This window comes from Kogia breviceps, chromosome 14 (assembly GCF_026419965.1).
Source record: "Kogia breviceps isolate mKogBre1 chromosome 14, mKogBre1 haplotype 1, whole genome shotgun sequence".
NCBI lineage: Eukaryota > Metazoa > Chordata > Mammalia > Artiodactyla > Physeteridae > Kogia > Kogia breviceps.
The window spans coordinates 78181015-78203763 of NC_081323.1; the positions used below are offsets into that span (position 1 = coordinate 78181015).

General features: G+C 48.4%; 1 protein-coding gene across 4 annotated transcripts in view; it reads right to left on the minus strand.

The window, feature by feature from the left end:
* Positions 1-635: 635 nt before the first annotated feature.
* Positions 636-22749, minus strand: part of AUTS2 (activator of transcription and developmental regulator AUTS2) — a 1125017-nt gene continuing 1102903 nt past the window's right edge. For 3 of the 4 annotated variants that reach the window (XM_059038420.2, XM_067012190.1, XM_059038419.2), the window contains 9 exons: positions 21041-21136; positions 18826-18897; positions 17556-17585; positions 15776-15847; positions 12423-12564; positions 8741-8818; positions 7715-7798; positions 6123-6345; positions 636-3814 (listed from right to left, as the gene is read on the minus strand). In XM_059038420.2, coding sequence (XP_058894403.1) covers positions 2557-3814; positions 6123-6345; positions 7715-7798; positions 8741-8818; positions 12423-12564; positions 15776-15847; positions 17556-17585; positions 18826-18897; positions 21041-21136 — 2055 coding nt within the window. In that variant the 3' untranslated portion in view covers positions 636-2556. The remainder of the gene's footprint in view (positions 3815-6122; positions 6346-7714; positions 7799-8740; positions 8819-12422; positions 12565-15775; positions 15848-17555; positions 17586-18825; positions 18898-21040; positions 21137-22749) is intronic. The other variant, XM_067012189.1, reaches the window with a different exon arrangement.

The window sequence follows — 22749 nt, forward strand, 5'->3', positions numbered from 1 at the left end:
CACCCGTCCAAACCATCTCATCCAAACAACAATGGCATCGTGTGGACACCAGAAAATCTAACGATTTTTACATCTTGAAAAAACAAATTTTAGAGGACGAGGGAGAGGTCTGCAAGCTGCTGAGGGTTATGCCATGTAATTCAGTGAGACACAGGAAGAAGACAGGAACAAAATACCTGGAAAGTCTGAAGTTACATACAACAGACGGAGTCCACAGGTTGTAATGGCAAGAACAGGCAAGCACCGGCTGTTGGCAAAGGCCCTCGATCCGATCTGTCATCAACGCAGACAGAGCACATGCTGAGTTTTGAAGGAGGCCTGAGACACAAAGGGTGCTGGCTATATCGGCCCGCACATGTATCACCTACGAAATCTAAAAGTGCCTTCTCAGGACTTACAGGACTTCGCTTAGAACATACCAGGAAAGAAAAAAAAAAAAAAAATCCTGATTGGGTGGAGGGCAGACATTTACAGAAACTAACTGTCAGTGTCTACGTGGGTCGGGGAGGGCTGTCAGCCGTCCATCCTCACTCAAGGGTTCAAGGTGTTTCTCTTCCACACCCTGTCTGTCTTGCAAGTATGGCTTCTTCCCTATGGTAAGGATGGCCATCCCACACAAACAAGCAGCTGGAAGCTTAGTTCACATTTTTTAATAACATGGCACAGTTTACATAACACAAGAAGGCTCCGCCGATGAGAACATGCTGGAGACTCAGTCGCTTCACGTTTCTTTTCACATAGGATCTAGAAAGGACTTTATTACATACAGGAGGAACAGCAAAAAGGTCTGTATAGAACGATCTCTTTACAATACTGAAAGCTACCACTACGGTTCCAGTGTACATATTCCTTGGATTTTTTTTTTTTTTCCTTTTTAGTTGTTGTCTTAAAAAAAAAAAAAAAACACTGCACAACATCTGGAATTCACAAAATCTGAAGCTCACAACTAAACCTTCAGTTGACTACTAAAATAGATCTCTGCTTATTAGAAACAATGGTCTGTAGTTAACTTTTTTTTTTTTTTGCAAAAACAGGATAACAACGTCAGATAGCACTTTAATATACTAGAAGACCAAATGGAACTAATTTTATTTCATACATATATTTTACAGTCCAGTAGACAAGATATATTGTATTTCTTTGCTAGTAAAGTCATATTCTCTCCAAATATGTAGACAAGAGGCTGAATGTATTATAAAAGTATCATGAAGAGACAGACTGATGCAAACTCAAAAACACACGCACACACAAGACCGTCTCTCCGCCACCTTTCGCCCTCTGGAATGCTCCCCCGCCCCGCAAGGTTGACCCGTTTCGGCTGCTCCCGGACTTGATCACCGACGGGAACACGGTGAGCCACAGTAGGAAATACGCACCTTGACTTCGTCAGTTATTGAATACAGTGAAAACACATCCATCATCTGCGAAAACGCGAAGCTTTCTTTCAGGATCTGTTTGTTTGGGTGTAACTGAATCTCATTACAGAACGAGGAGGTGTGTACAGATAGGAAACAGGACACACTAAAAAAAAACGCATGGTTCCCACATGAGGGGTGTGTGTGTGAAATCACGTGACTGATGGTGACGAGATGCTGGCGGCCTGTTTGTGTCCCCTGATTTTGGCATCTGACAACTCCCATCCTCCCTGGCACTGGTCGTTCACGGCCTCGGTTACCTTTCCGGGGCTGCACTCCCCACTTCCCCCAAAGGCCCACAAGCAGCAACTTCAGGTGCAAAGTTTCCGCCTGGGGTCCAATTTGCAAAATCAGGTGTTTCTCCGTTTGAAATAACAAGCAAGGAAAACAGAGTCATATCACGTTAAGCGCTTGTTCAGGGAAAATATGACCTTAAGTATGTTGTAAATGGACTTGAAAAGGCTCCTTTGAGTTAGGCGGGCTTTTGTGAAAAGCCCTAACATTCATTGCATAGTTGAAGGGTTTAGCTGTCTAGAACAATACATGGGAACACAGCCGAAGCCGACTGTGCTCACTGATATTAAGTCTGCAAATAGCACATTTTAAGAAGTATTAATGTATTATGTTACTTAATCTTTATCTATTTACATCTGTACAAAGTAAAGCTTTCATCTTACCCTTTGCATATATGAACCATTAGCTCATGAAGCAATCTTTTTTTTTTTTTTTTTACATAACTATGTACACAGCCTTCCCTTCTCATCTGAAAGACCTCTGCGCGATGGATAGTGTGGACTGTCTCCTCCCCCCGCCCCCCCCCCCCCATTATCACCACGGTGTGTGTTGTCATCTTCACTGTTTTGGTTCGAATCAAAAAGTTTTATACGAGAAACCAAAAGAGTGGGGAGACATGAGAACATACGAATCGGCTAAAAGATCTGAAAAATTTCAACATAGAATATACAAAAACATTTCAAAATCTGCACTGAGTCTATACACTGTTTACAAGGGCAAGTGCTGGGGGCTCCCCCCGCCCCGTCCGCGTCGGTCGAGACGCGGGACTTCTCTCCGCGCGCGCGCTCTCGAGCCTGGCGCCTGCGGCCGCGGGCTCTCTTCCTCCTCTCCGCGTCCCGTGCTCTCCTTACCGGGCTTCGATGTCCTTCAGCGTGTGGGAGGGCGGCCGCTCCCTGATCTCCGCGGACAGAGGGGTAGTCCTCCGGGGGGACACGGGGCGGCCCCCCAGCGTGGAGATGAGCGGCGGAGGCGCGCTGAGCGCCGCCGTGGGGGGCGTCTTGTTGAGCAGTCCGTTCTGATGGCCCGCCGTGGGGCTGATGCGCGGGTAGTGCATGCTGGGCAGGCCGGGCGCGATGAGGCCGGGGTGGGGCAGGTGTCCGTCCAGGGAGGCGGGGTGCACGGCGTGGAGCCGCGGGTGGTCGTAGTCCTCGCGGAGCATGTGCAGGCGCTCCCTCTCGTCCAGGTGCGCGCCGCGCTCGTGCTCTCGCCGCGCGTCCACCGACAGCGGGTGGTGGTGGTGGTGGTGGTGGTAGTCGTGGGGCTCCCGGTCCCTGAAGGAGCGGTCGGCTTCGTACAGCCGGGGGGCCGAGAGACGGTGCAGGGGGTCGCTCCTCAGCAGGAAGTCCCTGCCCAGCGGGTCTCTCCGGTGAATGTCGAGGTCCCGGTAGGGATCCCTCAACGGGTCCCGGATGGGGTCCCAGTGGAAAGGAGGGTACGGGAAGCGCTCTCCGCCCGGGATGGGGCTGATGCCCATGAAAGGCGTCATCATGCGAGTCCGGTCCAGGCTGCCGATGCTGTTCATGGGGTGTATGCCCGTCACCCCCACGGTCATGGGCATGGAGGCCAAGGGCCCCGGGTGCACGCTGGCCGAGGAGCTGGGGGGCGGCGGCGGCGGCGGCTCCGAGGGCCGGTGGCTCTGCGGGGCCTCGGCGGGCAGGTCGTGCTCTTCCTTGCGCTCCTCCTTCACCTTGACCTCGGCGCTCTTCTTGGGGTTCTCGTAGGCCGGCTCGCCCTTGCGCGGCTCGGCCTCGCGGCTGGCGGCGCTGCCCGGCCTGGTGCTGTCGCTGGCGGGCACCCGCGCGTAGGGCGACGGCACCCGGGCCAGCTGCTTGGCTTCCTCGCCCGCGCCGCGGCCCTCGTGGCCGTGGCCGTGGCCGTCCTTCTCGGGCAGCGGGCCCTCCTTCGCTTTGTGCTCGTCGGCGCCCAGGTCCTTGCGGGATTCCGAGTGCTCTCTCTCCCTGTCTTTGGATTTGTCTTTCTCACGAGCCTCGGTGCTCAAATGAGCCCTGATCTGTTCGGTGGAGCTGCGGCCGTGCCCCAGGGTGCTTCCCGGGAGGACGGGTGCTGGTGAAGGGTGGCTGGAGTGTCTCTTCTCGACGCTTTCCCTGAGGAGGAGACACCAGGAAGCAAATGAGACGGGCTGCCGGCCGGCCAGGGGGCTGCCAATGAGATGGCGGGAAGAGGCCGCGCTGGGCTCTGGCCCCCACGGCCCCCCGCGCAGCCGCACGTGCCCTTCGTGGGCAGGGGGACCGGCCACCCTGGCCTAGATTGTAGAGGAAGCTCGAGGGGTGAAGTGCTCGGGACGACGGGCGTGGCAGCATCTGGGGCGGGGGGTGATGCTCGGGGTGTAAGAGGCACGGGCCTGAACGCAGGCCGGGGAGGAAGAGCTCTCAGAAACCTGCGTGGACTGGCGTGGTCAGTGCGTCAGTGATGCGACCACACAGCCCGCCTGCCTGGGGTCTCAGGATCTTTTAGTGTCAAGAAGCAAGTTCTAAGAGCCCCAAACCTTCCTTCCAACGTTGTAATTCAGAGCCAGTGGGAGGAGAGTAACGGGGAGATTATGGGAACATCTCTGTCCCGAGGTCAGGACGAAGGGCTGGTTTCAGAGAAAAGGGGGCAGATACAGGGCGGCCTCCAAGAGGCAGCACCGAGGGGGTTAAAAGGGAAACCACAGTTTCTGGATTTGGGGGGGTGCAAAAAGCACCTCTGCGTTAGGAAGGAGAAGAAAGCCATAATCTGTTGAGAAGATTGATAGAGGAAAGCCAGAAGGAAAAGTGGGTCCAGAGACACAAAACCTCAAGGGACAGGTTGGGAACAAGTTCCATCTGTGAATGGAAATGTGGAAGGAGAAGCCGAGAGGCCCGTCTTGGGTGGGGACTTAAAGAGTACAGGGCCCAAAATGCAAAGCAACAGAGGACAATACGGTAAAATGGGAAGAGGCCGGACCAGGAATCCGGTGTGTTCTAGGGACCAGCCGAGACAGACCTGGCAAAGGTGAGGAGGGAAGCAGGAAGCCTGGGTGGCTCAGAAGGCAGGGGGGCCCCGGGGGAGAAGTTGAGGAGGTCTCCCCTACCAGTGTTGCTTCTAGCCAACGCGCAAAGGCGAAGAAGGAAGAGCATCTTTAAAAGGTAGAGTAAAGACGAGTGTATTTTATTAAGTTTCCTGACTTAAAGGCCATTTTCGACAGCATCAAGAAAAGTGCGGCGAGGTTTGCCGCCATATCCTGCCTTCTCTTCACTGACAGACCGTCCAGAGAGCTCCTGGTCTAGGGGCTGCCCGCTCCAGATGCACCTCACTCTAGCAGTTTACAGCTCAGAGCTGCATGTCATAAACGGTCCTCCCATTGGCTGAGAGATTTTTACCATGCTGTCCTGAAGGAAAAATTCGTCTTTTTCTTTTATGAGAAAGAAATCAGTTCGCAGGATGGCCTGTGATGGTCTACTTAATCTGCTGCATTTAAAGCCTGCAAACTTGAATTCTTTTAAATCCCTAGGAAACACGTACATATGTATACACACGTACACACACACACACACAAATATACACAGTAAAGAAAAACTAAAGATTTGGATCGTATTTGAGATTTAAATACCAAAGGGAAAGTGTTATTAGGTATTTTCTGTCAAGCGTATCTTGTGTATTCCTTGCTAGTTCATTCAAAATGAAAATACCCTAAAGAAAGGGGGAAAGGGGAGTACGCTTTGTCAAGAATGCTTATGACATTCTCCAGAAAAAATAACTATAAGACATTTTCCTCTTTAAGGCTAGTTCTTTTTTAGGCATGGGTTACCACCACATACGGAGATCAAAATGGTCAGTAACATTAATTATCCACTGGCAAAACAAAACCCAAACCCAAACTGCTTGGTGAGGTTTCTCTAAAACTGGGTTAGCACAATTTTATCAGTTATCTGTGAGCCCAGGATTTGAGTTTGAACAAAATTTGAGAGAAATACAATGAGACAATGGAAACATGACTTTCTAAAAGAAAACAAAAAAGGGAGAGAGAGAGAGCAAAAAACCTATGGATGAGTCAATGGACTGCACGAACTTGAAAGCAAAGATGGTGTTGATTCATGCTGTGTGTGTCTTCTGGTCCAGGCTCCATCTTGCTACCTTTTTGAGAGAGATTTATGTTTGGAGAGGCTAAGCTCACGGGCACCTTGAGTGGGGAGCTGCTCTTAAGTCAGGATTCGCTTGCTCTGTACTGGATACAGAACTGTGATGCTGGCCTGTGGTCACGATGCACTGATGGGCTGGGGCGGGGCGGGGGGCGGGGGGGACACCACCCCGGCTGCGTGAGGGGCCGAGGCTACAGCTGAAGCACGAGGCTGGGCTGGGGAGGGTGGGTGGCCAGTACTTGGCCCAGAGCGGGCTCCCCCATTGGGACTCGAGAGCGGCTTCTTTGCGTACCTTTCTTTGTCATCTTTACTAACGGATGAGTCTCGTTTATCTACATCTCTATCTCTGTCATGAGCTGCAGCGGACGCGCTACGCTCCAGCTCCCCTGGCTTCAGCCAGGGCGGAGGGGTCGGGAACGACGGAGGCGTTCGGTGCAGCCGGTTCCAGGGCTCGTGAGGATTGCTAAAGTTCTGCACACTGGGGCCATCCTTGTGGCCGAACACTGAGTTGGGTGCTGAAATGGTGAAGTGGAGAACAAAAAGGTTTCAGAGAAATTATATAATCTGCTGTAATGAAGGTACTTACCAAAAAACTTTTAACAGCATTCAGAGTTAAAATGAATACATATTATTGGGAGCTGGAAAAGGAAAGGAGATTAACAGATTCATTAGAGGAACTTGTCCTACACCGGAGAGGTAAGTAAGCTCACAGCTTTTTTTCTTTGCTTTAACCAAAGGCAAAGGGGTGGGAGGGGCTGATCAAAAAGGAAAGGGACCCAGCAGGTATGGGGATCACCTAATGACGCCTGCCTGGCACACGCAGACGTCCCGAGCATGCAGAGGAGTGTATCTGGACGGTGGGACCTATAGGTCAATAGCTCAGTTCAGAGCAGCATTCATGGTTATCCTCTGCCGATCACGACTCCGCTAATGTGACTGCTGCCCCGTCCACAACCTTAGTGACCAAGACTAGAGTCAGCAGAGACCAGACAAGGTCCCGATCCAAACAGACACATGTGGTCTCCATGCTATATGGAACCGTGATGGCTGCTTCAAGCTGCACTGTTAAGTCTCCTGTAGCCGGAGGGCATGACGTATGGACGGCACCAAAGAAAACAAGCTGATGTTCAGTGGCTAAAGCATGCTTAGAACAGGAGCGGGAGTTGCAACTCCCTTCCTACTTTATTTTATTTATTTTTTTTTTTGTGGTACGCGGGCCTCTCACTGCCGTGGCCTCTCCCGTTGCGGAGCACAGGCTCAGGACGGGCAGGCTCAGCGGCCATGGCTCACGGGCCCAGCCGCTCCGCGGCACGTGGGATCCTCCCGGACCGGGGCACGAACCCGCGTCCCCTGCATCGGCAGGCGGACTCTCAACCACTGCGCCACCAGGGAAGCCCTCCCTTCCTACTTTAGACAGACTTCTACTGTGCAGTCTTCCTGGATTATGTGGCACCAAGTGTTGCCCTCTCTTGACTGTCCTGAGCCTGGACTGCTTTCCTGTTCGTCAGTGTGTGTTCTCACTCCCGCTAACGCAAGATGAAAGTTTACAAGCTGTCTGCACGTCTGATGGGGAGCTGTGGCTAAAATGTGGGACAGCAGAGATGGAATGGAATATGGATGGACCTGTGAACTTCAGCAAACTCTCTGGAGTTCGACTGACTATACTACCTTTCCTGACCCTCAGGAGCATATGTCAACTGCGGGCTAGCCTTAAAACGTTGGTTTAGACCTAACTCCATTGATTAGGCCTGCTTTTGCAATGATATAACCTAAATCTGTTTCCCGGGGGCGTGGTTCCCTTTTATCTAGAAAGGTCTTGAGCCACAGACAGATCAGAGTAGATAAATAAGTTAAGGCAGATTTTAAAAAGTTAGAGGTACTCACTAACTGAAGGATTTCCAAGTCCCCCGAAGGCATTGCCACCAACTGCTGCCAGGCCAGTGAACGTAGACGGCCGATTAAAAGGCTCTGCAGACAAGATTGGGGAGAAAGACGTGGTTGCAGGACTCCACTGAGTGAGGAAGACAAGAGCTTCCTGGGAGCTGGGAAGGCAGTGGGGGACCCTTGCCCCGTTTATACTCAGACCTGACCCGTCCCACTTCTCCCGCCACATTATGCAAAGGGTTTTCATCCTTTTACATTTGGGCATTGGGTTAGCAAAACATGCATTTATGAAAGCTATTTTCCAGAACTATGCCTTTTGCCCCATGTCGCTCTCGCTGGGTGGGGAACATTGCTCAAGCCACAGCACGCTCAGATGCCTCCCTGCCTGTCTCCCCTCTTCCCAGAATGTGCTGTGTGGGCTCTCACAGGCCAGAAGTAAGATGGCAGCTTAAAGTCAATCTCTCAATGAAAATTCTGAGGGCACACGTGTCCTATACCCGGTCGTTGGGCATACCACTGCCTGCATCTGTTTGTGCACTGCAGAAAACATCAAATAAAGGCCACAAATAAAGGCGCCTTTACTAGGAAGAGAATAGAATAGGGTCGTGAAATGTGAAGTGATTAAAAAGTAATGGATGCTGTCTCTTCATAACATCATCGTGTCCTTCTTTCCACCTCCATGGGTGCCTTTACGTGGGCAAGAGCTCGCCATCTTCTCCAAGGGGCAGGGACAGGCTGCTGTAAACGTGGATGCCCTGGGGTTCCACGGCATGGCTTTCACCCACCGCACCCTCAGCAAGCCTACACGCGACCACTACTGCGCACAGATCTACTACTCGAAGAACACGGTATGAGAGGTGCTGAAATCCCGGAGACGGACGGCGGGGATTCAGCGTTCTACAAGATCACCACCACCTAAAGTAGTAAGTGACTTATCTGGGACTGTGGCCCACTTAGCAGGAACGCAGTGAACAGAGGTTTTTCTGAGACACACATGTCGCCGCCCGGCGCTTGTGGGCAACTCACCGAGGTGAGCCCCGGGGTTAAGGAAGTTGCTGTGATGAGGAGGGGGCCCAAAAGGGGTCCCGGGTGGGTGTGCAGCACCTGTTGAGTCAAATATAATGGAGTTAGATTTTAGAGGAAGCCGACTTCTACAATGCCATTGGCTCCCAGTCACCAAAGGACCCCGGGAGAGAGCATGTTAAAGCAAGAACATAGCCGACGTCCGTCCAGGCAACACCCGGGGAAAGAGAAACGTGCTTATCAGGAGGCAGAAAATAAATCACCCCCTTTCCTGGCTGCGCTGGCCACCACCAGAGAGAGGTATTACTTTTTTTTTTTCAACATCTTTATTGGAGTATAATTGCTTTACAATGGTGTGTTAGTTTCTGCTGTGTAACAAAGTGAATCAGCTGTACGTACACATATAGCCCCATATGCCCTCCCTCTTGTGCCTCCCTCCCACCCTCTCTATCCCGCCCCTCTAGGTGGTCACAAAGCACCGAGCTGATCTCCCTGTGCTATGCGGCTGCTTCCCACTAGCTATCTGTTTTATGTTTGGTAGTGTATATATGTCCATGCCACTCTCTCAGTTTGTCCCAGCTTACCCTTCCCCCTCCCTGTGTCCTCAAGTCCATTCTCTACGTCTGCATCTTTATTCCTGTCCTGCCCCTGGGGTCTTCAGAACCATTTTTTTAGATTCCATATATATGTTAGCATACAGTATTTGCTTGTCTCTTTCTGACTGACTTCACTCTGTATGACAGGCTCTAGGTCCATCCACCTCACTACAAATAACTCAATTTCATTTCTTTTTATGGCTGAGTAATCTTCTTTATCCATTCATGTATCGATGGACATTTAGGTTTGGTTCCATGTCCTGGCTACTGTAAACAGTGCTGCAATGCTGCAGTGAACACTGTGGTGCATGACTCTTTCTTCTCAGGGCTGACACACAGTACTGGAAACATAGAGAAAAATGCCAGTGGGGCAGGGAGTTCTGTAACCAAGTAAGCTTGGAGAAATGCCGGGTAAAAAACGTGGAGCAAGGTTCTTTCACTGAAGGACTAGGAGGTGTGACTATGTTCTCTCAGTCTCTAAAAGGGCAACGTCGGGCCGTGGGCCATTTTCTTCAGAGACATCTCTGGGGGGCAAGACTTTCACTTTGAGAGACACTGTCTAATCCGGGTGCAGGAGCGGCCGTCACGAAGCTGTGTCTCTGGGCTGCGCCGCTTGGGCCTTTGCGGAATCTCTTCTCCTGAGGATGCGTCAGCCGTCACGGGCCCGCATTGAAGGAGATTATAAAGCCCGACCCTACGAAACTCACTGTGAGTTACATCAGGTTGTGGGAAGTGAAGTCCTCCATATCTTCAGTGCCAGGAAAAGCTAGTCTATTCACTTGCTTCTGGACACTTATAACCTTAAACCGCCTCTGTTGGTCTTTACCTTGCCTGCCAGGGAGCTCCGGTCTACCCCAGTGCTCGCCTTTCCTTAGGTTTTCCCTTTATCCACACTTCCTCCTCTACTTGGTTTGGCCTTGAACAGTATGTATTTCCTTAGGATGCCTCAAATCCTTTTCTTGAAGGAAGAGAGGGACAGAGAAAGTGCACCTGTGAATTAGGGAAGGACACTATTTCCAAAAACTTAGGGCATCCACCTGGCTTGCTGACGTGCAGCTGACAGCTGAGAAGGCAGGTTCTCCGGGAGACCGGCTTGGCTCTCTAGACAAGAGATGGGCCAAGGTCATCTAAAGACGTCCCCTTCGTTATTTCAGGCGCTAGTGCCCAAGAGCAAGATGGAAGTGGTTGAATTTAACAAGTATGCGTGAATTATACTTACCAGTTAAAAGTCTCACCATTTGGGGAAAAATCCGATATTGCTTTACACTAGAAAAGACTACCTTCCAGAATAGAAGTACAAACAGGGACTGAATGGATTTACCAACAACTAAAACTATTCCGCGAATCCCTTGCATTCTGACTGAGTTCGCAGAAACGAACACAAATTCCTTCAGGAACATAAATTAAGTGCAGGAGGGTTGTCCTTTCAACACCCTACTGATTTATGTCTTGGGTTTTTTATTCCCCAGCCTGGAAGGGCCCTGTCGGCCTGGGCTGTGGAGGAAGCCACACAGCAAAGGAGAACATCTGTCAGAGCCGCAGCGTCTCAGCATCGGAAGGCACCTGAGGAGTTATCTGTTCAGCCCTATATGGCGACTTATTCTCCACCCAGTAAGTGCAAAAATGCCACCACCTCCACAGGGCAAATACAGCCCAGCACATTCACTAGGTGGTAACAGTGGTGCCAGCCAAATCAAAATTTCGCTGCACACTGTCTGTAGTACAAACTAATGAATGCTTCGATGAGGATGGAGCTTTGCTCAGCGCAGGGCCCCCAGGGGTGCCTCACAGTTCAAGAATTATCGAAGCAAAAGAAGCCAGTTCATCTGTTTGGCTCAGATGGAAGCCAGGGAGAAATCCATTTCTCTCCCGAAATTGCTCTTCATGTAGCCCTGTCTCAGAGCCCAGGTGCCATGGTAACGAAGGCTTCAAACATACCCCTAGATGGAACTGACAGAGAGAAACCTGAGACCTCTCAAGACGGTGCCCTGACTCTGGCGACAAGGCCCATTACAATGGTGACTCCTTGCAGCGTGGGTAGGCCTTTCTTCCCGAATGGACGAGCCTTAGGTCCACCAAAAACGAGTCTTGATTCAAAAGCCTGGGAAGGTGGCAGGCAGGATGGGTGTGAAACTTGCTCGCTAAGGACTAGAAACAGGAGACCCCACCACCACCACCACCACCACCTTGAACACTTATGTCCAGGAGAATAAATTCTATGCCGCACAGTGGGTAGCTCGGCGTTGTCCTTTATGAGCTTTACCCAGTGGAGCCCATGCTCCAGGCACTGTGCGCTGAAGGTAATTTTAGAGAAGACTGAACGTTAAGGGAACTCTGATACCAGTAGGGCTGCTCTCGTCCACCTAATACTCGTGACGGCCACTGCCTTTGTCCGTATGGTCCTGGAGCAGGACTGGGCGGGTTGTCTGATGCAGTGACGGTCAGGGACCCACTTCGGCACGTGCACAAGGCACTTGGAAGTGTGTCTTCTCAGAGGTTAATGAATAGACCTCTTGGGGGTTTTACACGCTGTCCCCTCAGTTTCCTGCATCGTTACAACCAACCAGGCAAGAATGTTAAGTCTTGTAATAGAGAAAACCAGCAATCAACCAATTCACCCTCCCCGTCACAGACCACACCGCCGGCAACCACTTCAATTGTATTTCTTTACTCAGAGCCTCACGCACGGCATGACCGGGCATCGTGGTGTGAAACCACGGAGTGCCCCGGGCAGGGACAGTGAGAGCAGCAGCGTCCTTACACAATTCCTGGCACTGTTTCCTTCCGATTAGCCCTCGCAAGCTCTCAGATCTTTTTCAATAGCATTTGACATGCTTGTGAGTTACAGTGGTTTCATACAGAAGCAAATAATGAGCCGAAGCGGTATGAGCCCCCGAACGGAGAGATGGTCTTTCTCCTTCTTTCGTGGAAGGGGCCGCATCCGTGGAGAAGGGCCCGGCTCCCGAGATGCGCTGTGATACTGCCTTGCAAACCGACATACGTTGTGGTTTTTAGGCGGCCCAGAGCTCGGATATAACTTGTCTCGCTACCTGAGAACTACGTTTCCCGGCTCGCCCCTCGGAACTCACCAGCGGCAGAGAACAAAGTTGAAGGCCGTGCCAGGTCGTGGGGGTGGTGGATGGCTCCAAAGAGGCTGGGACCTGGAGGACGGCTCAGGAACTCGGGCTTCAGGCCGAAGTCCAGCTTGTGTGGGTCTGACTGCATCTGTTTCTACAGCAGCAAGCGGGGAGGAAAGGATGGCACCCCGAGAGAAACGGCAGGGGAGAAAAACATTAATGAGGAGGAGCCTGAGACCGAGGGGGTCAAGTCCGTGAACTGGGGCCCCGAGCCCTCGTCAGGTTCAAGTTTACAACTGCTGTGAGGACACAGCCGCCCACAAGCCATTTCACCCTCCGATGCCCGCCAAGCGGGGCCAGCAGGGCCCGAGGTTCATAGCAGAAATGTCAAGGGGCAAAACTCGGGTTCCGTCTCTGAGGTTACAGGGGTCTGAGGGACAGAACCACGTCCTGGTTACTGAAACCACCACCATTCCGAAGTCGTTTATGATTTGCCGCAAAGGTTCCTTTCAGCAAGTTTTTAAATGATAGTATTTTAAAGCTCATTTTATTAGGGATTCTGCATGAATACTCCGCTGTGTAAATTAATTGTTTAATGACTCTTTGCCATGCTCTAATAGATCACAGTACATTAGTAGCTGAAAGTTACAAAGAAATATTTGCACGCCTACAAGCTAATTTTCAAGCGATCGTTGTTACATATTTTTAAAGAAACACAAACGAAGTAGGGATGTTAATTTTACTAATGGGGGCTTTTTACTGTGCCTACTACACTCCCAGTTAGCTGAGGAAGAGATCAGGCCAGACCAGTAAACCTTCCAGAACCTCTCTTGCTGTGAATTCCTTGCCATCGACTGCAATCTATTTATCCACCCTTGCGCTAAGCTGTCAATCATCTTCCTCCTAGCTCCTCCTCCTGGCCTCACTCTGGAGGCTGGCAGCCTCTCCCACGGCATGGTTTACAAACTGCCCCACCTTCTCGATTCTCAACAGCCTTCTCGGCCTCACACCGCCCCCCATGAGCGCCGACCCTCGACCTGGGCCTGGGGCCGAGGCTCCGAATCTCCCTCCTCTTCAAGCTCTCCGGCCTCCCAGTCCTTCACGGCCCTTCCTCGGTTTCCGACCTCGCCTTTCCCATCTCTCAGGCTCGTCGACGTTCTCTGTCCGTTTGGCCCCACTCCCCCTCAGACTCCCTCACGTTCTGCCATGCGCAAATCCTTGTCCCGACACACGGTAACGTCAACAAGGAGAAATCTGATCTAACTTGTGCGGGAGTCAGAGACAAGAGGGGCTCGCCATCCCCTCGCGCTGAACCCTACACCATCCTGCAGTCCCACTCACCCATCCTTCCCGGCTAAGATGAAACCCACCCGCAACCCTCAAGCTGGCAGCAACACCCCAGCAAGCAGATCACACGTTCACCATTTTTTCCACACACACCAATCCTCACTGCTGAACTCTGAGCATCTAGACACCGGGACAGAGGCATGCCCTGAGCCTGCAGCAGTAAGAACCTGCGAGCAATGCGCTCTCCCAAGAAGTATCTGGTGAGTGGCTAAAAGAACGAGTAAAGGAACATTACAGAGAAAGGGGACCACGCAACTTCTGCTCAAATCTACGGGCAATTCTCTCATGAAAGTCCCACTATCAAGTAATAGCCAACCCCCCCCCCCCCAAACAAAGCTGCTAATCCACTATGAATCTATAAAAATCTTTTGAGTGCCTCCTTTAATTTGGTTGCCAAATTATTTAGTGCTAATACTGCACGGTACACAGCACAGTTCCATTAACCACAGCTTAGGTCCGTGAAGCAAAATGGAGCTTTGGGATTACAGAGAATTTGCTGGAAAGGGAAGATGCAGCTATCTCCTGTGCAAGAGTTCTTCCTAAACTGAATTGGGATAATGAACCTCTGAGTCACTGGGGACGCGCTTGCGGAAAGGAAGACGCTAAAGCGGCACCTCTGCCATCCTTCATTGCTTTTAAGCAAACGAGTTACCAGGAGGATGTGTTTTACCCACCGTTCCGCTAACCACATCATCCAGAACAAAAGTGAATTGAACTAACCATCAAAATCTAGTCAGTTCTTCGAAGCACAGGCATTTTCTAATGAAGCTAAACCAAGAGGTTTCTAATAAAGCCTCGCCTCACACTAAAGTCAAGGTGAGCAAAACTCACCGACGGGATAGTCCGAGAAAGAGCAGGTGTTTGGTACCAAAGCAAGGTATCTTAGTGACCTCATTCACTGAGGGTGGCTTTTTAATTTCTAACTAGGTAGGTTTTAAAAAAATTGTTTCACCACTAAAAAAAAAAAAAAAATTCTGGCATGACTAGCTCTCCCTCCTTCTTTTTTTATTCTGATGATGGCCCCCGAATGCTGTTAGGACTAAAAGCTTGTTCATGAACATACGGATTCCAGTGGAAGTTTACTGGGATTACTTGATTGGTATAGTTACTCAGACTGTAAACTCTGGACTTGTCAGTTAGTTTGGTCCCTAAGTTGACCAGTGATGGCATATCTGGTATCATCTGTTTTCTATTTCATCATAAAGCCCTGGTAATGCATGGAATGTATTCATCTATAGGATGAAAGTACAGACAAAAAAAGAAAGCTCTCCCAAGGATAGGTAAGGTAACCAGCCAGACGGCGGTTCTGACAAGCACTGACTGTAGTCTGACCTCTGGCACTGGTCATCAGGAGCACGAAGGAGAGTGGGGACAGGTCATTGTAAACCAAATACCACTTCTAGAAGAGGAAGTTTTAATAATATGAATTGCTAATGGAATCATCATATAGGCCTTAATCAGTAACATATTGGGCATAAATGACCATTTTTTTCTAAAGCCATAAAATGAAAAGAATAACAAGGTCCTACTGTAGAGCACAGGGAACTATATTCAATATCCCGTAATAAACTGTAATGGAAGAGGAAAAAAAAATGTTTTTCTAAATGCTTGGGGGGAAAAAAAAAAAGAATGTACCAATTCTTACAGAAAGAAAACTTTTCATGTACAGCTCTTCCTAGATACTAAGTATTTTCCATACTAATACTTATCACTATAATTAGATTCCCCAAACCTTTATTTTAGGATTTAATCTACAGAGGCCCTTTGGATCAATAAGATGACAAAATCATTAAAGACAAACAAACAAACATCAAGATGTTATTAGTTTGCTTCTGTTCTGCTATTTGCTGGTGAGCTCCCTAATTAATAGCAAGATTGCCGAATAGCTTTTCCAAGAGAGACCTGATCCTGCCTGCCTGCCTGCGGGACTTTAGAATCTGTTTCAGTGCCTCCTCAGTCGGGAGATCACACACCCGCAGGTGGGCACCCCTCCCCAAGACTAGGAAGGCAAGACTGACCTTGACTTTCTGTTGGTGGTGGTAGATCTGCCAAGCAATATGAACATGCATCGCACACCACTTCCCCGGTTTCTGGAACAAGAAGGAGCAATGTGGTCAGAAAGAAGACTTTCAGAGGAGAAACCCCCTTCAATCTCCCCAAAGCTTCCAGCAGATTCTGGCTGCAGAGGCTTTTTCCACAAAACAAGATGCTTTGTCCCCTCCAAGTGCCTTCTCTCAGCAGCAGTCCGGCGCCCGGGCCGGAGAGAGCCCCCCAGTGGGCTGTACCTCTCCTGCCACGGGGGCCCGAGCTGGCAGCTACTCCTCTGAAAATCAGCCCCGAGGAGGACCTCCCTGGTTACCAAGGATAACATGGCAAAGCCTGAGTCCCACTTTGTGCCCCCTCTCTCTCTTTTCTGGCGCCAGCTGGCAGGCCTGGTGGAGAGAAGCCCTACTGAACAAGCATGGCCAGGCTATAATGCAAATTGGCTGCTCAGAAGAACTAATTAGTGCATGTCCGTGAACCAGTTCGAAAGCAAGAGAGGGGCCAGAACCCGTGTCACCTCCCCCAACAACGGGTTTTTTTTTTTTTTTAAACCCCCAAAGTGGAACAAAGAAATCCACCACACTTTTAATGAAGCCCAGTTCCCACAAGTGCTTCACTAAGAGTCAACTGCCCATTCGTGTTGGGTGGCACTGTTCATTTCTAAGTGAAAAAAGAAACAGAGAAGAGAACTCACTCCTTTCTCCTCTCTAGGCCTCTACAGAGTTGAGTGCCTGCCCTACCCTCTGGGAGGGCATCAACCCCTGTCTCTCACACTAGTTCACGTCTTTGCTTTCGAAGCTGCGGAGTAGCTGTGAGCTCTGTCTCACTACCTGGGGGGCAGGGACCACCTCGTGCCACTTCACTTGTATCCCTGCTACATGATCCACGCTGAAGCTCCGAACATGAGCTCAAAAACAACAAGATGGATGAGAAGAAGCACTGCCCCATTCCTACGCCGGCAAAGGACAGACACTTCCGGTTTCTATATTAAGGAGCTGCTTCTGAAATACATACTTAAATCCAAGTTTGGGTTCGGTTCTCTGGTAATGAGATTATGGGTCACTTGAAATCGCCTAAGTGATGACACCATCCTCCTTTTTTCCCCCTTTGGAGAAACTGAATTATCTGATTATATGCACCAGAAAGGGGTTAAGTAGAGAAATCTACTATCCATCCAACCATCCATCATCCCCCCGCCCCGCCCCCCACTCCCCACATACACCAAGGAAGTCAGCACTTATTCACAGGACATTTGCTGGCCATGCTCCAGACCTCTCAAGACAAACCAATACTTCTAGTAGCTCTTTTCTGCACCAGAGAAAAAGGTCGAATGGCTGTGACAAGTCAACATCACTTAGTGCAGAAAGAGGCAGCCACCAGCCAAAATAAATAGACCTGCATATGTATTTTCTAGGTGCAAGAGAAACGGTAGAGCTCAGTGGAATCCTGGTTTCGGCCTATAGCTTAAGTCTTTCCCTTAAGTTTTCCACAAGTCAAACCTTTTCCCAGAACTAACAAGAGACTCTGACTCAGCTGAACTTTATCTGTTGGCTTTATCTCCATGGCCTGGCGTCCTCCAGTGCTCAAAGCAAAACCATTTAGGCCATTTTCAATCACACTCTCTGAAAAACCTGACCACTGTCGTTCCAACGTTTTACTCCAGTGTTTCTGCGGCTTGTTTCCTTGTAATTGTATTTTTAACCCTCCGGGAGTCAAACAGGGATTGCAAAACAGTTCTAGGAGAAGCTTGCTTACCCTTAACATAGGTCTGAAAGGATCTGTCAACTGTGAAGAGAAAATGACAACTTGGTTACATGCCTGTCACTCAAACAATTGCTCTAATTAACAAATTTGTAGCGCTTCATTAGGAGGGGAAATTAAAATGTTAGAATTTTACTTTTAAATGAAGCCCTTTTAGAGAATAATTAACCCGTTTTCACACTATCAAAAGTGCCAAGCGCCCCTCCCCCACCTCACAAGCCTTGGTACATCTACGCTGACAAGCCCCCCCGGACAAGTTTAATCAATAGTGATTTGCCCCCTGGCAACACGATTTGCTCCCATTACACATCTGAGGAGTTTCACTGTCCTGAGCAGCCCTTCCAAACCTCACCGCATGGGTCTAAGGGAGAAGGCCTTCAGACCATGGACTTGAAAGACTGGATACTAATGATAATTAAGGAGAAGTGTCCTTTCCAGACACACAGTAGAAATAGGCTATCTTTAATAATTATCCTTAATCTGATGACTGTACATCACTTAGAGGTATAAGACGTTTTAAAGAAGTTCACTAAACCTCACACAAATACTTAACACAGTTGAGAGTCATTTTACACATCTACCTAATTCTGGTTATCAATTTCTGACTGCCCTTATCCAGGGAAAGAGACAATATTGTAAAAGGTAATCATTTATTTTTCCCATTTACTATGAAGATGAATAACAATCAATGAGACAAGGTTATATCTACTGTGTAACTTCCAATTCTTTTTGAGAGTTGGTCTGCATTACGAATAAATAACGCAACCAAAATAGAATGGATATTTTATTTAGCTCCGGATAATGTAATGTAATGTGGTATGGACCCTTTTGTCCACGTGGTATGGACATTGCAAGTAGAGTGGCCGGAAAGAGCTGTGCGGTACGATAGCTCCAGGAAGAAAAGCGCGTAGCGCCTTTCCATTCAAAACATTTTACAGCCATTTCTTTTGCACGTGAGAGAAATTTTAGGAGATGGAGACAGAGAAGGCTGGTTGAGTGGAAACTACGCAAGCTCAGAGTGACGGACTCCTGGGCTTAGACCATAAGCTCTCCCTCTCTCCCGTGGTAAGTCACTGCCCTGGTGTCACAGGGCCGCAAGGGAGAGTCTGTTTTCTAAGAGTAACTAGCATCTTCCACAAACTAGAAGGAAGAGCTAAGGCAGCAGCTGTTTGGCTGGGCTGAGAAAGGTGTGAGCCCTGGGCTGGCTATCCCGGGGAGACGCATCTGCTGTGTTACCTGAGACCCAGCCCGACCTTGCACTTACCCTCGGGTCCTTCTGGAGAAGAGTGTGTGGGACCGTCCCAGGTCGGGCAGCAACATCGATTGGGTTGGACGTCTACAAATTAATCAGACCACAGCTTAGGAAGCATATAACACGGAACACGAAAGCAAGGTCTTCCTTTCGTTCTAAATGACAGAGTTCAAACGTCCCTTTTTTGTTTGTTCCTTTCTGGAATACAAGAGTTAACGGATCCATTTTCCTCCGTGACCACATATGCTCTTTGTGAGGACGCCCGCTCCCTATTTCCCCAGGGGACCCTGACCAGAGCCTGCCCTCTCCAGCAATGGCATCGCCAGGCAGAGAGAGGCGAGACATACATACAAGCCCGCACCTTCTTCCGAGTTCCCGACAGCCCTGTCCTTGTGGGTTTTTTGCTTTATCACCAAACCCTCCAGGAAATGCTTAAGCGAACATCGTTAGAATCTGCTGGATCAGGTGCTTCTCATCAGAGTAACTGAACTGCGTTTTACAGACATTAAGCTAACTCTCAATTTTAAGGAATTACACTCAGTAATTACTCATTAGCAGTGGTGGGAATGGGACAAGAGACCCTAATCTGGGGACCACGCAGATCTACTGTTAAGTGATTTCTCAAGTAACTGTGCGCCATCTTTCCCATTCCCAACACCATTCTTAAATACCATTAATGACAACAACCTGGTCTGCAGGCTTTTGTCCTCTGAATTAACCACCACCACCAAAAGCCCACTGGAGGCACAGGCACTACTTCCTAGTGGGTAGAGGGTCTAGGATATTTGTCACCAGGTGTCTGATTGAAGGAACCACAACGTCTAAGAATCCCTTCACACAAGGAAGTTGACTCGTGTGGAAAAAAGAGCCTGCTGAGTTTAGGCACCAAGCTCGCCTACAAGGAGAAGGGGGTGGGGTGGGGGGGGGGGCGGGAAGAATGGAAGAAAGAAAAGCAATCAGCTGCTGTACAACTAACAATTAAGCTGGAGTTGTTAACAGCCTGATTTGCATACATATGAAGAGCTCCGCTAATGAACTGCAATCTACATATTCAATCAGTAAGATGGCCTAGAAAGGCCTATTTCAACACCAGGAGAGACACTTTCTGGCCCAGATGTAGTTTTCTGTGTGACTGGATAATTGTGAGTGAGGGAAATAGTCTAATTTATTAAGTGACCTTCCAGTCTGGTTGGGGATGCACCAGAGGTTCCCCGCAACCTAGAGGGGACAGACCAGGGTCTGAGAGGGTAGTAAAGAGCTGATGGCGGAAGGAGTTTAAAAACCACCATCATTTTATCCCCAGATGGGAGGTGTTGAGACCCGCCATCCTCAAGCCCTGAGGAGGTCTAACTGGGCACAGGAGCTGCGATTCCATGCAGGTCCCTGTGATTTCTAAGGTGCGGCCATCCCACCCCCTAATGCTTTTTAATTTTTTCCTCTCTTCTAATTTTAGGGCAGCATGCCTTTGTTAGTATATTATGTGCTCATCCTGGGAGACTCTGGCCCAAAATTGGTGTTTGAGCTTTGAAATGAGACGGGAATAAAAGAAAACCAAAATCACACAGCACAATTTCCTACTTTACAATCTGAGAATGGTTGCTAACATGAGAAATACATTTTGCTCTTTTGGCATGAGAATCAAGTACCGGCTGTGGTGGATGTAAAGTCACAAAAAGGTAGAGTGTTCTGAGAGTTAACGCCTTAATTTTGGCCCTCGGAGATAACTCTAGCCCAAGTGGAGGGGCGTATCTCTGGCCAGGTAGACAAGAATCCAGTTATCATAAAGGGTGAGAGGCCACTTCATCTCACACGAGGATGGTAGTCTTGACCCTGGGAAGTGTGACCCTGACAGCGGGGTGGGAGGCTTATCTGACGTTTCATACAATTCCTGACCAGAAGCTTATGTCCACAATCTTGGTAGGGTGGGGGGAAATATTATATATATATATATATATATATATATATATTTTTTTTTTTTTTCCTGTATTTTACAGAGCACAAGAAATCCTAGTTCAACTGAGACGACATGGGTAGCACAGGTTAAAAATTAAATTCTGGCTGAGTTTTAAACCTAAATGGGCTAGGAGGAAATATTCACACTCTAATCCTGATGGTCAATTTGGATGGAAAAATGAGTCCCTAGCAGGTAAGAGGATGGGAAGCTACCTGCCTAGCCCCAGGCTCTATTTACAAGTACGCCCGGTGTGTTTTCAATGTAGTTTCTTACCTTCGGCTGAAATGCTCCTTGCAGTGAACCAAAAGGGCCAGTGGGCGGAATCATAGGGGGGATGCCCGATACAGCAGGAGGATAAGAATGGAAGAGCTGTGGCCAAAGACGGAGAAGGGGGGAAGACAAGGTTTCAGTAGGAGGCAAATGACATGTTCCAATTCCCTTCCCATAGAAAGACATCAACATTAGCAAGCCAAGTAATCTCAGTTTGATGCTATTAGTCAAGAAGCCACAATGAAATGATCACACAGATGTGCCATGAATACTTAACTTGAAAAGTTAAAAGTAGTTCAGAATCAATCAGCCAACAAATGATGTCCCAGATGAGGACATCATTAGAAAGGGAGCTTTTCTAATTATTAATTGTTAAATCGGATACGAGTCCTAAATGGTTGGAGATTTTAATGCATATCAAAAACAGGAGGGGGTGCTGAGCCAAATAAGATGCCCAGAAAATTACAAGTTAATTAGAAAAAGAAAAAGAGAAAAAAAAAAAAAAAAACGAAGTAAAAAGAAGCAAGTCTTTATGGATTCCAGGATTTTAAACCATTAAAACTCAATTAGTACTTTTAGATTTTTTAATAGTTTTGAGGAAATGAGAAAATATTCACAATCTTTGCTTCATTAGGTTGTTCTGGTAAGTGGCAGTTCCAGAGGATAACTTAATTGTCTAAAATGATGACAAATATTTGTGGAAGGGGAAAATAAAATGACTCAGAGTATACTTTCCACAGAGCCACCCATTCCACTATAAGATGGATAAGCTCACTGAAGGCTATTCAAGCCAATCCCTTGACATGTCAGTCTGACCACTCAGTGGGGAGGGAGAAGAATGACTCTGAATTAAAAATACGAATTTTTTTGAATTAATAGTTTACAGAGGACACAATGGAGGAGAGAAATATACAGCAGTACTGAAGACAATGCAGACACATCTTTTCCTCCTCTTAAAAATGTACAGTTCCTGAGATTTTATCACTCTGGTTCCATTTACTTTGAAAAAACCACCATCCAGATGTTTTAGTAAAACGTCCCGCCCTATGGCTGCACGATATGTCAAAAATCCAATAGTAATTCAAGCTTCTCCTAATAATGCATTTATGTGAGCTATTTCTGGGTAGTGGCTGAAATCCACATTTCACAATCCTGTTTTCAGAGCACGTACTTTTTTTCCGTTGGTCTTTATTTCATTTTGCTCCCTTCAATGATGCAGCAAAGTTTTTCAGACTAATTGATATTGAACTAAATCCACTTAAACAGTGACTGCAAACCAAGTGCCCTCATTTTAAACTAATTTTAAGCCTAAAATTGTGTTTTAGATACTTGAGTGCATTGTATCTTAATTCCCCTTATAACATCCCAATCCCCAAAGCAGGGGAGACTAAGTACTTTACATATTATCCACTATAACTAATAATATGAAATAACTCTCCCCCAGTACACTGTATGAAGCAGAGTAATTAAATACATCACACTAAAATGCACTCAAGTTCCTACTACTCTGCCTCCAGGTGGGTGTTTTTTCCTTTAATGTTTTCAATTAAAAAACTGGGTGTTCTCACCATTTTCCTTTTGCTCTAGTCCATTACTGACCCTCTTCGAATATAGCTGACTATTCCACCTCTTGACTAAAAATCTGAATTACCTAAGTAATAAAACATGAACCTTCCAAAAATTCAGGCTTGCAGACTTATTCTCCACCTTAA